General features: G+C 41.5%; 1 protein-coding gene across 4 annotated transcripts in view; it reads right to left on the bottom strand.

Moving 5' to 3' along the window:
* slc4a2b (solute carrier family 4 member 2b) overlaps positions 1-18,056 on the bottom strand; it is a 46,733-nt gene that overhangs the window by 9,662 nt on the left and 19,015 nt on the right. For all 4 annotated transcript variants that reach the window (XM_037079223.1, XM_037079219.1, XM_037079221.1 and 1 more), the window contains 5 exons: positions 7,660-7,828; positions 7,321-7,556; positions 5,351-5,475; positions 4,229-4,449; positions 1,077-1,213 (listed from right to left, as the gene is read on the bottom strand). In XM_037079223.1, the coding sequence (XP_036935118.1) occupies positions 1,077-1,213; positions 4,229-4,449; positions 5,351-5,475; positions 7,321-7,556; positions 7,660-7,828 (888 nt within the window). The remainder of the gene's footprint in view (positions 1-1,076; positions 1,214-4,228; positions 4,450-5,350; positions 5,476-7,320; positions 7,557-7,659; positions 7,829-18,056) is intronic.

An 18,056-nucleotide genomic window follows, 5' to 3' on the forward strand; every position in this document is an offset into this window, starting at 1 on the left:
TTATCACAATAAAAGTAATAAAGAATTGTACATTTATCAAATCTTAGCGTAATTAAAATCTTGTATAAAAATATTCATGTATAATATATAAAATAAAGGTAACCCTTATTTAACAAACATTTCTGAAGTTGGGAAATAATAAGGACCTTCACTGTTGTAAAGATGATTTTGAGATGTGTGTCACGTTTAGAGTGATTTCAGGTTCTGATTTGGGTTTTTTAACATTGCTGGATATAATATGTTGATTAACAGATACTTTGATCAATGAGAAAGAACTTTTTTTTTTTTCTGTTTTATATGCTTACAAATTCAATATTTTGGGGGTTTTGGAGTGTTGGTTGAACAAAGCAAGCTATTTACAGACATCCATAGATTCTGTAAAATTGTGATGGACTTCTTCAGAATACTCCAAAAATGTTCTAGCTTTAAAGGATTCAAACAATCATGAATTACAGGCATAATCTTTAACATATTCTGTCCCCCATACACAGATATCTTCAAATCCTGGGAATGGTCGTTCGTTTTGGTTGTTGCTTGAGGGGCCTTCCACATGGAAATGCTTTTGTTTGTAAACGCTAATGTTATGCATCATTTTGGCCGACTGTCCACATGGAGCCTGTAAACGCTGCTCTTGCGTTTTGCTCCTCTGCTATTACGCTGAGCGAAAAAGGATTATGGATAACCGACCGACCATTTTCAGTTCAGTTTCTCCTTCTACAGTTTGTTTGTATACAGCGTGCAAGCTTTATGCACATGCTCCATCTCTTCTTGTCCTTTTCTGGTGATTTTCAAGCGCAACCTATAGGCTGGAATATGAACTACAGCGCGTTGAGTCGTTTTCAGTGGATCCGTTTGGACGCAAATATTCTTGAAATGATGCCGAGGAAGATGGAGGAAAAAAAAGGTCGTTTTGGTACGTGTGGACATGGCCTGAGTGTAGGACTTATAACCTCATTGTCAATTCAATGACGCGAAAAAAATAAACTGAATATAGAAAAATAGAATAAAGACATAGAAAATAGTGTGGCTTTAATTCATTGGCATTAACTGACACGTGTCCGGCTCAAACGTCTCACCTCGTGTGGCGTTCGGTCCTGCTTGCGGCTGCGAGTGGTCGGCTCCTTGTGGTCTTTGTTAATGTGCACCACTTGTCCCTTGGTGCTTTTTCTGACCAGGTGTCTGCGCACGCCAGGAACATCTTCAAAACGATGGCCTGGGTGAAGAAGAAGAGGAGGGAGGACAGGTGAGATGTGTTTGAGAACACAGACCAGACAGGGAAACATCTTCAGATACCTTCGATTAGTTCATTCTAACCGAGAAGAAACACGCACGCACAATTCGATAAACGTGACTTTGACATAATAAAACTTTAAATCAAAGAGTACTTCTGAACCTTGGCCCTATTCTTAAGCTTTTTTACACACACATAGTAACCAATCAAGGCAGCGGTAAACCAGCAAGTCCCATTTTCTGCTCAGTAAAATGTTTTTGACAAAGGAGTCTGGTGGCTTTGAACTGAGCGACGGACCTTTCTGGTTAAAACAAAAGGATCACACCCTCTAACATAAGGTCTCTGCCAGTAGGGATCTTATCCATAACAATCTGAGCCTGTCAGTGGCAAACACAAGCGCTTTTAGTGAACATATTCTGACTGGTGCATTGGCCCATAAGGATTACATGGCAGCCGCTTTCACACATTTTGTGGCTGCCTAATCCTCGATCCACTGGAGCAATTCCAAAACTATTTGTATCCTACCCATCAGTCATTCTAGGCTAAAAAAAGTGTGAAAAGAGGGCTCTGGTTTAAAAACACACAAATTACCCATAAAGTCCCAGCACAGAACACAAGCTGCTTTTATTTTCTGCACACGCCGACCCTGCACCCCAAGTTCAAATCTCAGCCCACCAAGTCACAGAGGACAAAGCCACTTTGCTTTTGTTTCTGTGGTCCTGAGCAGGGAGTAGAGTTACCCAGGCTGGCAGCGCTACAGGCACTGAAAAGGATGTGGAGAGAGACACTGGAGGGCACAGATACGAGACGACACCAAGGGTAGGACTCAAATTCAGAAATCAAAAAGGACCGGCCGGCGGAAAAAGGCTAATTTGCTAAAATTTAACCAAAAAAAAAAAAAAAAAAAAAAATTAAGAAAAATCTCACAGTAATGTGTAAGTTGCAACAAGCATCTATACTAAACATCCCAAATCACAATACATTGAAAAATAAAACTTATCAAACAACTAGTCAAAATTCAAATTGCTTGTTTTGTCCAAGTAACAGTTCAAACCCAAAGACTCTTTAACCATCATAAATGACCAAAAAAAAACCCCAAAAAACAGCAAATCCTGATGTTCAAGAAGCTAGAACCAGCAAAAGTTTGACGTTTTTGCTTGAAAAATGCCTGAAACAATTTATCGATCATCAAAATAGTTTAATATAACAATAGATTATTAATCCAACTGTAGTGGTGTTCCCTTCAAAAATAACTGTCTTACCTTTATCAGAGCTTATATGTCCTATGAAACAAACAGTGAAGCTTTTACGGTTCTTCATCAATGTTTCAACTCATCTAAAAATCAGACAGTAGTTACAAGTAAGCAAAAAAAAATGTTGCAGCTTCTACAGAGAAGGTCCGTTGCCACGTTGCTCCATGATGCCTGAGTGAATTGTTGGGCAGAACCTGGAGTAAAATGAGGCCTGACTGGCAGGCCCCTCTTGAAGGGAAGAGGAGGGCTTGTGGTGGGTGTAGGGTGAGCGCTGGCACGGCCATCTGACTACGTGCCCCCTCGCTGCTCAAGCTGTCGCGTGCAAATTGTGTAAATTTTGACAAATGTGGAAAAACTTGCCCTTTCTTGATCGATGCCTGACCCCGGGTCAGAATGCATCAGTGAGCAGAGGTGTTACTACGCTCAGGTCGGACAAAAGGGGAGGGACAGTGATCTAATAATTCCAATTGTTGAGCGGCAGCCAGAGACGGAGACACTTTCCCAGGATGATTTACGGTGGCGGGAAGCAGATAAAAGGAGACGTGGAGAATATCTGGTGATGAACGTGTCGGGAGGCTCGACTCTGTGTCACTAAGCCCCATAACGACCGAATATCTGGACAATATCCAGCCCATACCTCCGTCCACAGCCTCTTAAGTTTGCCTTCGAGTCCACTTAACTCTCCCCCTGGTTTCATTCCACTAATGATTAAAGGTTGTGAACAGGTTCCACAATCAGCCACCATGTTGGCTCGGGCCCCGAGTACCGGGGCCTCAGCTGACAGCGGGAACGGCTAATTTAATAATGCGAGTCTGTCTGCCACACTCTCTGATAAGCTGCCGCTCACTGCTGAGGGGTCGGCTCCCTGACGTAAATCTCCCTGGCCCTCAACATGACCCCACGCTGGGCCGGGGGGCCGGGAACGTCACAGGGCAGCGGGGAACTGACTGCAATGTAGAAGAAACATCAGGGCGAGGTGGCCCCTCGCCTTCACCCTGATGTCTCTGGACTATCAACAAACACAAGAGTTTGTTATCATTGCTGTCTAATCACACAAAACACCATCATTGAGCTACACGTGCTGGAGAAACTTTGATCCTTTTGAGGCACAGTTAGAAACTAATCGACATGAAATCATCATGAGATACAACCTCTGAACTACTTTACACCCTTATCTTCTTCTGGTTTGCTTCACCATTCATGAATAATAATCATACACAAAACTACAAACTACGACTGTGGATGTCATTGTACCTGATGACAGTGCTGTTTATTTTGTTCTTACTGTCAAAAAATAGTAACTTTGAAAGTTAAACCCAAATTCAAAATTCAAATTTTTTTTCCCATTTGTGGGCAGAGGGAGCTGTAAACACAAATGACCAACATACTGCCAACTGTTAAGTTAGTATGATCAACATGTTGGGATGTTGCCATGTTACAAATCACAAAACAACGTCATAAAAAAATAATTTTCATTTCATCCTTTTTTTGTCATTTGTTAGCTCTGTTTTTGGTCTCGACCAACTACTGAGGGAAATATCTGTGTCTTTAGCTGCTAACTGCTCCACTGTGTTCCCAAACATGTTGCTCTTCTATTTAAGGTGGAAACAGACTTTTAAACTTTTAAAAAAAATCTACCCAAATAGTCAACCTGTATCCTTTTCATCAATGTTTGTGTAATAACTCCCTCAATGCAAGTTTTCAGAACGCACATTCGATCACGTCAGAGTTCATCTCTACTCACTCTTGATGCCGTCGAGGTCGGCGGAGGCCAGCGTCTGAGCCTCGCTCTCATCTGTAGGGATGCGCTGGTACTTGGCCTGCTCAGCGCCCGTCATGTTGCCTGTGCGCCGGCGCTCCTGCAGATCGTAGCTGCGGCTGGCGGAGGACACCCGGGACAGTGGGATGTGCTCAGGTTGAGCCGACTGGGTAGTGGGGCTGGAAGCGTCGGGCGAGGAGGGTTTACTAGATAAAAGCAGAAAACAAGGCAAAGTTGTAGCTCCGAAATCAACAAATGACAGAGAAATTGTTTTGTTTGTTTGTTTTTGAGATGTTTTTACAAACATTGATATTTGACACTGCAAGACATTTTTACCTTTTTTAACTTATTGCCACTGAACCAAAAATCTCTCATCTACAGCACTCCTTTTATATTTATTTCCTTTTCCCCCTCTTACTTGGTATTTTTTTGTCTCTACACTTTGGATATATCCTTTTAATCAATGTATTAGACCCCTCTAAAAACACTCAGCTAAACTGAAATACACAAAAAAAACTATTCAAAAAGTAGAGGGACGCTAAACAATAAAAGATGCTCCTCACTTTCAAAACAAACAGAAAGAACTCACCGTCCTTTAAATGTCAGTTGTCGGCAGCATTTAAATTCTTTGGAATTCAATAACCTCCCCCTTATATCAGGATGTTCTATAAACCAAATCCTCTGTTATTAGGTTGGTCTTTGATCGACTGAAAGCAAGCATAAGGTATACACGCAGCTTAATCCCAGCTCAGATGAGACTATCATGAGATAGAAGAGTAAATGTCATAGGGGGAGCTTGGGGCTACTGAGGTGTGTTGTGTCGTCTATAGCGACAGGTGATATATGGGTCTCTGAGAAGTGGATTACTCGGGTCCATCAGATCATGCCCAGCAGGCCCACTGGATGCCTGAGACATGGTAACGTACAGTCTGTAGCTGACTGGCCAATTAAACATGTGCCTGAGCAGTCTCAACCAATCAGAAAACGTCTGCAAGAACATTTCCACGACATGGCAAAAACAAGCTTTATGCAATCATCACAGCAGGAGAAGCATGATTATAAACCAGAGTCTCTCTTTTTTAAGGCAAACAACGAGACCTGACTCACTCAGAGGAGGATCCATCCTCAGTATCTGCTCCCTCTCCAGACTGTGGCACGATTTCCAGCTTACGAGCAGAGTGAGGACTGTCTTTGTCACTTTTGGCCACATGGTCGTCATCTGAAACGAAGAACTGTGGAGAGAACACAGAGCGTCAGAGAACTGCTTACTGCGTTAACAGACCATGAACCAAAATATAAACCAGTAACTTCAGAAATCATGTTCATCAATCATCAACAGTGGAGAAACAACCTTTAGACAAATGAGGTTATAAGGCAAACATAGACCTTATAACCTTATCTGACATAACAGATAAACATCTTTATCTGTTATGTCAGTTTTGTACTGACATGTTAATAAGCGACTGCCATCAGTTTGTGAGGATATCCAAGTCGTCGTCATTTTTATTGAGTAGATCATTGTCTGGTGGGATAAAAAGGCTTTTGAAGCAGTTGCTAAAAAAAGAAAAGTTTTTCTTGCAAAAGAAAAAAGGTAAAGGTTGTTTCATTAATTTGTATGATTGAAGTTGTACTCGTTTCAAAGAGTATACTGAAGGGCTTTAAACAGTTCAGTTATTTTGTTTCTATATTGATGATTGCTTTGTTGGTCTCAACTGTATTCACTCTTCCTAAAAAGCTCTCTCCTTTATAAATGTTTGGACTAAGGAGCTGAAGCAGTATATTGGAGAGGATTCACTGGAGGGAATGATGTGTTATTCAAGTGTCATTGCTTCTAAAAACCCAGATCATTAGCAGATTCATCCCTCTGAGCAAAAACATATCCAAAAGATGCCTATTTAACATCTTTGTCAGTTGAGTGGAAATCCAGTGGAGAGCCAAAACAAAACCATTTTTTGGCATCTTCTTTTTCAATGTTCACTGGTGATTCATGTAGCAAAACCTACAGAGAGGAACTGAGCACTTGGTCTCAACCTCTGTTATCTAAGTGAGGCATGTAATACCAGGTGAGCTGTTTAAAAGTTTATTTCATACCATGTTTTGGTAATGCAATCGTGGAATAGTAGCCCCATTAATGATGACGGATATCACTGCTGCTAAAAGGACACTGGCCTGGCTCCAGAAAAGTGATTAGTGGGAATGATGCAAGGTTCTATCTCAAGATGGCAGGTGATGGCAGTCCAAGTCCAAGAATCGCTCCAACGATCTGCATTTCCTATTAATTTAGTTTTTATGTGTATAAAATGTTTTCATTGAGGAATCCAGGATTTGGAAACAAGGAATGCTGTCACATCTGGACCTGGTTTAAATAAAGTAAAACAACTCATCTCAAACCTGTTCTACTAAATTCAGCAGCAGCATTCAGTTACATTATTATCTGCTTAAATCTGGTTCAGTTTTGTGAAGCGTAACCACAACTAAACATGAAACCCACTGATGAATGATTGAGGCCATACTGAAATATTCATGGAGGAAAATATGGAAACGCCTCAGCAGTGACGAGCAGGTCGGCCATCGGTACAGTGAGCGCTGAAGACCCAATTAGCCAGAAGTGAATGCAAATTATACAGGACATTAACAGACACCTTACACCTACAGGGCATTATCAGGGATTCTCACTGAATGTTAAGGTTACGTGTTATTTTATTTATTATTTGACAACACCGGTGTAGTAAAATGAAACTTGGGTTCAAGTCCTTTAAATTCTTGTAACTAAAATACACAACAATACATAAAATGTGTCATAAAAGGAAGCAAGACTACAGCCTGAGCAACATTTCATCTGCTGGTGGAGGCCAATTACAAGGTCATGCATTTATTATGGTGTGTTGAATAATTACAGTGCATTAGAGCACACCGTGCAGTAAAAGGTGCTTGAGATGATCATTAGGTTTGCCATCTTATCCAATAGCATCATTATTTGAACAGTTTTAATGTTTTCAAAAGACTAGAAGACACAAACAACCACAGAAGTCCGTCCATATCAGTGTGTTTGGAGTAGTGTGAGGTTGAATGATTACCTCCACATCCTTGACTCTCTCCGACTCAGCTGGAGCTGAAACAGAAGTGGTCTCTGTCGCCTCCTCTTCTTCCTCCTCCTCCTCATCCTCTCCCTCCTCTATGGGGCCGCTGCTGGGAACATGGCTGCTCTTGTGATCTTTGTCCTTCCTCCTCTTCTTGCTGCTCTTCTTCCTGCGTCCCTCGGAGGGCAGTTTGGACAGAGGCCGGTGGATGTGGTGAGAGGAGTGACGGTGGTCTGCGGACGAGAAACAGGGTTCAGCGAACAAAAGTACCAAAAGATGCCAGCTGATAAACTCGTCGGCTCAATGAATTTTGCGAACAGCAAGGAGACCGCTTACATTCGATGTCCTCCTCGTGGTAGCTGTGGTGCTGTTCATCAGGCACGGCGGCGGCAGGGCTCAGGATCGGCTGGAAACGCTGGACGCCCAAAGTTTTGTTCAGGTCCCCATCATCCTCCTCGTCATGGCGCGGAGTCCCGTGTCGTGATGAGGCGGCGGGAGCCTCTGGCTGCAACACAAATGACAAATCAACAAATGCATCATTAGTTATTATTTTCATTGCACTTTTTTTGATTAAACTTTTTTCTTGCTTTTGCAATACCTGCAATTCACTTTATAGTTAAACTACAACCACTGAAACTTTCTCTAGTATGTTGACAGTTCTCTGTGGAAGTTTTGGTGGTTTTACTTTTACTTCACTGATGTGTTTTTATTCTTATAGTCTTGTTTTTACTCTAATAATTTTGTTTTGTATTTTTGTATTCATCTATAAGCTACTGGACCTCTACATATCTCTCACAATCAGTAAAGTATCTAAGTGTCTCTGTGTCTGTTTAAGTATTTACATAGGAAAAATCAGTCAACTGTTAAGAGTTGACTGATTAAATGTTCAATATTAAATAGATTAATAATACTGCAAGACTTTAGGGCACAAATGATTAGATATATAATGCATATAAAGAAATGCAAGTTTGTGAAATATTCCAATATTTTAAATTTTTATTGGAAACTGACAACTTCCGCCCACCCAGAGTTTAAGTGGTATTATTATTATTAGTGCTGCTGTTGAAAGGAAAAGTGGTTTCCACCTTCCTCAGAGTCGCAACTACCAACAACATGAATGGCATGTCAAATGATTTATTTACTCTATAATGAAGATCTGACAGCAGATAGAACTGGTGCCAGGCTGCCAGCCTGACTGGATTTTACTTGTGGAAACTGACAACTTCTGCCCCCGGTAGCATTTCAAAGTGGTCTTATTGTTGGCGCCACTCTCATAAAAACAATTAGATCACTTTCCTTTTTCACTACTAACAACACAGGACAAAAGGTGGGTTTATTCACTTATTTAGTCTACAAAGAAGACATGAAAGCAGATAGAAATGGTGCCAGACAGCCAGCCTGACTCACTCACTGAGTCACCAGTCGGCCTTCATTTTCCCAGGAAACTTCGTGCCAGGTGGCATAAAATAAACGACATAGTGAGCTTTAAAGGGAACTTATCTCAACGCCGATGTCATCATTCTACAATCATTACATTGTGCATGTAGCATTCACTTTGAACAGTTAAGTACTGTTTTTTTTTTTCACATTTATTTTAGCAGTTTATTTTTCAAAATGTCCTTTTTCCAGTGTCTGTTTTTGTCATTCAGAGTAAGTAGTGAACAGTCTAGACTGTAGCTGTGTCCCAGTTACTAACTACATAAAGATTATGCCAATCTTTGTCCGTTTCTACCGACTTCTAGGAAATGACACAATATGTGCAAAGGCAATCAAACTGACAAAATACTTCTGCCAGTTCTACATGCAATCCATAGTTATTTTGGTCCTCTGGACTCTTTCTGGATCTGTTTTGTCACTTTTCACAAGCTCATACTTTTCCTTTGCGCATTGCATTGTGCGAGAGTCAATCAATAGCACACTCAAAAATCCATATTTTAGGGTAAACTTTTGTAGTTTTCCAATGTGATCATGCAACACACCTCGTCTGTAAAGTTAATTTGGCGCACTTTCACTTCAGCCAACACTAGAGGGAGTTCTGGTTCTGCAAAACATGCCACAGTCAGGACATCGGATGAGGAGCCCTCTCATGCAAGCTTTCCTGAGACTGAGCCTTAAATTGGAAACAACAGCCATGTGCATTGATCAGTTACTCTTTTTCCACACTGTGGTGTGACAGGGATCATGTGGGTGATAAGAGATCTGTTTTCTTGCAGCGGGATGCTGCGCCCTGCTGTGCCCTGCCCTGCCGGTGGGATGTTGTGAGAAGGATTAGCTGTGGGGACACAGCGAGTGGATCGACTCTGGCTAGATGGATCGAGCTGCAGCCACCTCACGTCAGACTAAATGTTGCCATGACTACTGCGCGGAGGCCTGCGATCCTGCGGAGAACCCTCCCTGTGGCAAAACTCAGGGGCCACAAGTCACCTGATGCTTCCACAAACGGTTCTCAGGACACCCAACATGTCAATCATATATTAGGTTTTCTCAAGTGCTGCAGGGTGTAACAGAAAGCACGTGACGATGAACAGTCGCTCTTCTCCCAACTGCAGCACCTGCTCAGAGTCACACTGTGTCCAGATTATCAGGGTTCCTTCACATCTCCAAAAAGTCAGTGCTTCTCCATATGCTTTGGAACAGCAGCTCGGGTTGGAGGATAGCTCAAGAGTTGGGTAGAGCAGAGAGTCAACAGCCAGCCTTTAAAACCAGGTGAAGACAACACTGGCCATATCAAGATACAGTGATAACCAAAATCTATCATGATAAATACTCTCTAGAAACGATAATGATAGTGATATAATAACGATCTCACCAAGCCCCCCCGTAAGATTCAACGTAAAGAGACATTTAAAGCTGATTTAAGAAATGACACATTGTTAAAGAAGCCCAATTATCTTTGGCTTGTGACTCCCAGTTCCTGTCTATGTGTTCTTAGCAATTCCACCAAAGAAACGTTTCACCCTTTAAACATCCATCCAATGTTTCACAAATTAAGCAAATATGTTAGACAGTTTAAAAATGCACTACCTAACTGTATATAAAGTAGTTAGAACCAACCAGCTTCAACAGTATAATGCTGCTTTGGACATTAATGCATCAGAATAAACAATCTAATAATGTTATATACATACTGATATATCAGTCAGAGGGGCCAGTTTCTGCAGAGCAAGTACTTTTTCTTTCAACTACATTTTGCAGATGACAGTTCTGTACCTTTACTTAAAACAGCTACGTGGAACTTATGTTGATTCTGGCAATAGTGCTCGGAAATGGTACTTTGCTAATGCCAAAGTTATCAACATTCTCTAGCAATGTTTCACAGTGATATATATCTCGGATAAAGGCGAAGATAAAAAGGCTACGTAACAAGCCAGTTGTTCTGCTGCCATCTGGCAAAAGATACAGAAGTATCCACTGGCGTACCACCAGACTACAGCACAGCTTCTTCTTTCCTCAGGCTGTGAGATTCCTCAATTCATGATCAACACGCTACTATAAAAATAGTGTTAATTTTTTAAATCTAACCCTTTGGCAGACGTTAAAAAAAATTATAAATAGCCAATCGTCTCGCCGATGTTCTTGTTCGCTTTTGTAGGTCATATAGAGGGCATCAGTATTACACTGACACCGCTTCGTAACCAGTTAATGGTTCCACAAAAACAAACAAAAAAGAAAAAGAATTGCATCAAGCACCAAAAATATGATATTCAAATCATATCAACTCTTTCCATCAACACATCAAATACAAACTAAGAAGTGGTGACTCCTAATAAACTAGATTTGCCACTTTGTTTGCTCCCCTTTTAGAGTATTTTCCACATTTGCAAGAAAATGTGACCAGGAAACTCGAGAGTTCATCCTGAATTTACCATGCATACATCTCGACAGATGTTCATGAATTAAGGCATGTCCAAAGAAAGTGTGAAAAACGGCTTCCCATGACCCGCTTAACGTTTTTACATGCCACACTCAATCGACAGAAGAGGACGACCCGGCACTGAACTGTGGACAAGCTGAGACTTATGAGTAAAAGGAGAGACGGGTCAGTATGTTAGGCACACATTCAATATTGACCAAAGATTCAAATCCTCATATAGCTTTTTTTCTCCCTGACAGATCAAACCTCTGTGACCTCCAGAACAAACTTCCAAAGACAATTCAGCACGTAAGAGCACCACTTTCCATACAAATTTAAAAAAAGGACATAAATTGAAAGCGTGCCTATAAAAAAAACACGTCATAAATTAAAAAGACGACCTCTCTGTAATTAGTTATCGCCCCACGTCCACATCACTATCTCAATCCGTCAGTATTTAATTAGATGGCTGTGTCAAAGCCCTTAAGTGCACGTATCCCATCCAGATGTGTGCTGCTACACTATCCGCCAGTTTATTTTTACAGAGCTCTCATTCATATCATGGTTTCACAGTGAATCCCTAGAGGTAGGATGGATGTGTGAGGGATTCGCAAAGAGGCGAGAGAAATTTCCACAACCGAAACCATGTGCAAAAACACGCCGGGGGGAGCCGAGTGAAAACAATACTGACCAGACAATGAAGAAAGCTTTGACTAATATTTTTTAAAAAGGAGTTTTAGAGACTTACCTCGCTCATGGCAACGTGAGCTTAACTGTGATATTTCTATTTTTTTTTTAGTGGCGAAAAGTGCCCTCCACCATGACAGCACTGGAGCTCTGACCCTCAACGCCTCGATTAAGAACCACAGGCAGGAGATATCCCTCTACCCCCTGCTTATCAAAGCCTCGTGATGCCCTAATCAGAGCTGTATCGGCCAACCTGCCACCTTCACCAGTCTGCCCATTGTGCCGGGGCAGAATAAACAACACTCTCGTTCTCGCTTTGAGGACAAATGCTGACTGAAAGGACAAGCCGTGTTTGAACAGCCCCGGAACAAAACCTCACGTTGACATTCATCTCGACATTTTAACTTTGCCACATGGAGCCTAAATATTGACCTTGGTTCTCTTAAATCAATGCGCCTTGAAGGGCAGCGTAAATGCATAGGAACTAAACGTGCTAAGACTTTCAAAAGGATGCATTTTTTTTTCAAGGCTAATATTGACAGACGAGATGTTAAGTAACAGGCCGGAATGAAATGTGATTAAAGTGTTGCATGTGCAAGAAAAAGGCAACACTGATGGCTATTTTGTACTTGACAAATGGCTGAAACAACACATTAGCGGTTAATCATTTGACCTGTGAACATTAAACATTAAACTGCACAATCTATTAACCAAAGCTGTGTGGAAGTTTTTTTAAGAAAAGACTCCAAAGCTGAAATGCTTAGTGCAGACATGCTGGCAGCCCTCATAATTAGATTGTGTATCTAATCTTGTCTTAGCAATCAATAACATCCCAAAAATAGAAAAGAATTAGAATGTCCACTCGGGAGAATAAGCAAGCCAAGAAGCTTATCCACTGCTGTTATCCAAAGAAAGCAAATATTGTAAAATCAATTAACCACTGTGTATTCAAAATTTTAAACCTTATGATCGGAATTACTACTTGGCACAAATAATGTAAATCTTTTGCTGTTTGGCTCAAACATAATGAAAGAAGTGCCAAATAAGAGTAAAAGGATGGCAGACAAGAACTGATGCGAGCAGCTCTGTGAGCCTGTGTTTGGGCTTTTACAGCTGCAGTCTGTGAGCCATTTCTTTATTCCTTTTCTTGACTCAGAAATGGTTTGGATGCATGTGAATGCTCCCAGTTGTTTGACGTCAGCATGCTAAAATGCAGTGACAATGCAGGATATGTGAGAGCATTATTTCAGTTACTATGTCCAATAATGCGTTGCCACAGGAAATTAAGACGCACCGGGTCGCTGGCAACCTGTTTAAGTCGGCATTAGTTCAGACATGCTCATAATGATAAATGTTTAAACTTGTGTAATTATGGACATGCTATATGTAGACAAGTTGGTTAGATTCTCCAAAATTGAATTTACAGAAACTATAAGATTGTTGGTAATCTATCCAGTAGTTGTTGAGATACTTCAGCTCGAACCAGAGAGGTGGAAGAAGAAGTTTTAAATGTGAATGACTCACAGCAGGCAGCAGGAACACTAAGCCCCTACAGACAGCAGAAAAAAACAAATAAAAACAACACAATGTTCTTCATCTCAAATATATCAAGAATTATGCGTCACAATAAAATCTAAGCCTGCAAAAAAAGGGGTAATTTTTCGTGAAGCAGCGTTGTTCGTACACTTTTAAAAAGCAGTTTGAATACACACTGGCTGACTGCGCTGAATAATGAAGTGGACACTGGACAGTGTGTGGAGGCTGCAGAGAGGAGATTATCTGTGTCGTGAGGTAGGCTCAAATCCCACACAGTCAGCACTTGGAGGGGAAAGGGGGGGTGATAGGCTCCGGATGTCGCAGCAATCTTGTCGTACAGTGTGGCTGATGAGTCGCTGCATTCCTGCGTATCTTGACATTTCTCTGCGAGGAGACCCAAGTGCACAATATGCCTTCTGATTTTTATGTGGCAGCGTGCGAGTTGTAACCCAGTTATATCCTCAGCCAACTGTGAATTCTGTATTATGCAAGCACCTTTTTTCTCTCAGCCTTCCTGTTACATCATTAATTCAAAAGGCGTGTTTGTGCTGCGTAGAATCAGTACAAATGTATACGTCATATACTGTGAACTTAATAAAGAGGTCCTCCAATCAGTCCGATAGTGGAAAATGTGCCTCCGATGCTTTGTTGTGGCTTTCTCGTTGGTGACTGATTATATTTGCATTGGGAATTGGGCACTTGGTAGTCAACAGTTTAGAATGTCATATTATGCAAACAGCTTTCAGTATCTAAACATGGAAAAATAATTTGACAGAGATAGTGTTGTCACACCTCAGTCTTATCTATGGAAGGGTGGAGATTCACAACTAATAAACTGTCGAGTAAGGGGGATTCCGCAGACGCTGCTCATTGCACGTCATAGGAAGTGTCTGAGGTTAGAAAGTAATGGAAGATGATGGTAGATAGGAGGAGGAGGTGAGAACTGTACTGAGTCTCTATCTTAAGTTTGATGGCTCACTTCCGGACAGCAACCCCCTCACTGTGTGTCACCGATATGGTTGGGCTGTAATGTCAAAGTTCACTGTTGACATGATGACAGCAACGCTTGGGTGCATGTAGTCGTCTCAGTGGCTTCCAACTCACTGGATGTCAAAGAAAACTATGAGGCAACGAAATAATGAAGAAGACAAAGTGAATCAAAAACACACTGATATAGCGGATTGTTTCGAACAGTCAGACTTCAAAACTTCCAGATTTTACACATTTATCTAGAGATCAATGCCATTTTAATGCAAGTATGAAGCTGTCAGCAGCGACAAACCTAGCTAAGCATTAAGACTGGGAACAGAGAAAAACAGCGCAACATGTGGTTTTCACCTGTTAGCAGCTTTTATGCTATGCTAAGCTAACAGGCGCCTGGCTCTAGTTTGATATTTGCAGTACTGTACTGACATGAGTGTGGCATCAATCTTCAAATCTGACTCTCACCAAGAATGTAAACAGGCGCAGGTCCAAAAGAGTGAAACTTTTCTTCGAGAAGGACAAATATGTAGGAGACCAATGGTTGCAATGGATGTAGCAGCTGTAAGCACTGCTAAGAATGCCCTAAAGGAAGACACACTGAATCCCTACCAGCTCCAGAGGCTCTGTTCTGCTGCTGACCCTGACCTCTGACCTCTGACCTCTCTGAGAAGCAAAACGAAACAAACAGATTTAGGTTTCTTAATATCACATCCTCCTGGTTATTACATAAAACCGGTAGAAACTGTCGAGAAACCTTTAATAACCCACCTGCTGACATTAGAGGGGTGATTATCTGTAACTAGTGACTCACTGAGACCACATTAGGTAGCAATTATTACCTTGGATTTCTAATGCCCTAGAAAAGTCAATGAGCTGTGGACACAAGCAGGAACGCATCTCGAAAGCGTAACACCTGGACTGAACATTAACCAGCTGCTGAGTCCGTGTGGAGGTAACATTTACCTAAAGAACAAAGTCAGGCTACCTATAGACTCAGGAGACATGTGTTTGCTCCGTTTAGGATAATATGTAACAACTGATGGGGAATGATAAGAAGAAAGCTAAATATCACACACAGAAACAGAAAGCAAAGTGTGCTCGGGGCCCACGTGTAACGCTGAGTCATCCACGCTCGAACTGAACAAACTCACCTTAAACGCGAAAAGGAAGTCCATCAAATTACACACAGGTGTGTATCCTCGGCTTTAAAATAGAGCCAGTCAGCTGTATTTGTTAGCCAGTGTCAAAACGTTACAGCAACAGGTGCCGGCCCCTTCTATGGAAGACGACCTGTTTCCCCATTTCAGTTAGCCCTCGTCACATGACCGGGTGGGGGGGGGCAGATCTTCACGGTAGGAAGAAGACATTGCTAAGTTTCACAACGTTGTCCCTCACAAATTCAAACAGGATTATCTGAACTCTCCCTGACCACACACATGCACACACAAACACACATTGTTCAGGAGATAATGATTAACGTGGTGGAGTTGGAGCCAATAGAACAACCAATAACTGCAGAGAGAGGCCGACTGTCATACAGCAAACATTTCTATCTCGTACACCAGCTCCCTGCTGGCAAACCTCATTAAAGCCGAGTCATACTCTGGAAGACAATCTCAGTTTTATGGCTGTCAACTGTCTCACTGGCTATAAAAATAGCAATAAGGCACACTGAATTTGAAGAAGCACAACAGTATAACTTATAAGGGTGCCATCAACACCTTCGTGTTCAAGTTCAATGAGTTTGAAGTTATTGTGCAAAAGGGTGCGGCTGTTTATCTTTACAGCAGCTGAAACTATTTGAATGTAAATGAATTAAATCAATCATAAATTAATTATCAAATGTTTCTCTATTAATTAGGCTTGGGCAGTATTAGATATAATCAAACATATTTTCCATCATATTTTTCACAGCTGTGTGATTCTTCATATCTAAGGGACCTTTCTGACTGTATTTTGGTTTTACATTTTAAATCATTAGATATTTAGTTCCCACCTGGCTGGCCCTCTTGACATGATATGTTCCTGACTGTTTTGATAAAATGAAAATCTGCATGAAAATTCTAGGAAATAAACCAAATATGAGAAGTAGTAAAAATCCATGGCCTCTCGGTCTCTCTGCACATCTTTATCGGATCGGTAGTTAAGCTTCCTGAATACTCTGCATTCTGTCCCTCAACTGGTGGGGTTGGGTTTCAAACTTAGACAGCACTTGTGTTGTTTATGTCGAGCGAGGAGCCCCCCCCGTCTAGATTACAAGCAGGTAGATGCAGAGGACGCCGGCATGGTCACATAGTTGTGCAACACTGGAGGAAGGAAGCAGCTGACCGAAGAAATGCAAAGCAAAGGGGAAAAGCAAGCATTTCCTACATTGGTGTTAGAGCGGCATGAGCATGTCTTCAGCGCTGTTTGAAGAATGAGTGTTCTTTTCAGTCAGAAATGATTCTCAGAAGTATAATGTGCAGCACATCAGATACCGCAGCCACACTGTAGTGTACCCCTCGCGCGTCATTTCTGGAAGCTCCTCTCTAGCGTAGCGGCATAAAGAACAAGAACAATCTGAGTCCTCGGCTGGTCGATTCAGTTTGCTCGGTTGTCAAACGCAGAATTTCCTCCAGGAGATCAGGGTCTGCGTCTTGTGTGTGACCAAGTGCCATTGATTTGATTGTTTGGTTTTTTTTTTAAGTTATGTTGTGTAACTGAGTTAATGAACCTCTAGAACTCTAACGCCCTGTACAGAGGTTGGGGAGTCATATTACGCAACATGCTAATCATGGAGCAACAGTCATGCAGCAGCTAACGGGAAGAAGCTCAGCTAAAAGCACATAATAAGCATTTGTACCCAGACAAAATACAATTCCAACACCAAGAAACTAAAGCAAAAGCAACAAAAATGGTGCATGTCCACAAAGCTGGCACCAGCAATCTCAGTGTGTTATGCTAACAGTACAAACGGTGTGCCATAAAAAAAGGTGGGACTCAAGATTCAAGCACAACAACATTGAACATGAACATGAATACCTGAAATGATATATTAAAATTGATTAGTTTTACTGGCTGTAACAGGAGAAATCTTAAATGGAGAACACAGATGGAGACAAAAAAGTGCTCAAATGGCACATTTAGTGATTCCACCTAAATATCTCCACTAAAATCTCTCAAACTTCGCTCTGCTACACTTCATTAGCATCGATCCCGACAGAGGGAATGTTCAGATGTTGTGATGTGGTTTTCAAGAGTTTGTAGTGACCCTACTTCACATTATTTAAACAAAAACAAAAGACCTTTTCCTGATCCGAAAGTCTCAGCAGATGACGCAGAGCCCTTCACATGCAAAACTGATGCTAGAGGGGTAAGTAGGGCGTCAAAGTTTGAGGCTTAAGGCCACTGAACGGGCTGCTGTATTTGACGAGTCTGGAGTGAGAGCATGTTGGAATAAAAGCCAATCATAAATCTGTCAGAAGTGGCTGCGTGAGTGGAAAATCTCCTCTTTTTTTTTTTTTTTGCCCCTACTGTGCGAGAAACTTGACTTTATCCACTCACCTACACATTCAACCCACGGCACAGTGAGCTCTCTTCAATTTCGGCTATTGAAAGTTGCTCTGGGAAAAGTGGAAACCCTTAACTCAAGTAAAAGAACATGATAAAGGCTGGATAAGTTGCAGTTCTTATT

The sequence above is a fragment of the Acanthopagrus latus genome, chromosome 19 (genome assembly GCF_904848185.1).
Source record: "Acanthopagrus latus isolate v.2019 chromosome 19, fAcaLat1.1, whole genome shotgun sequence".
Taxonomy (NCBI): domain Eukaryota; kingdom Metazoa; phylum Chordata; class Actinopteri; order Spariformes; family Sparidae; genus Acanthopagrus; species Acanthopagrus latus.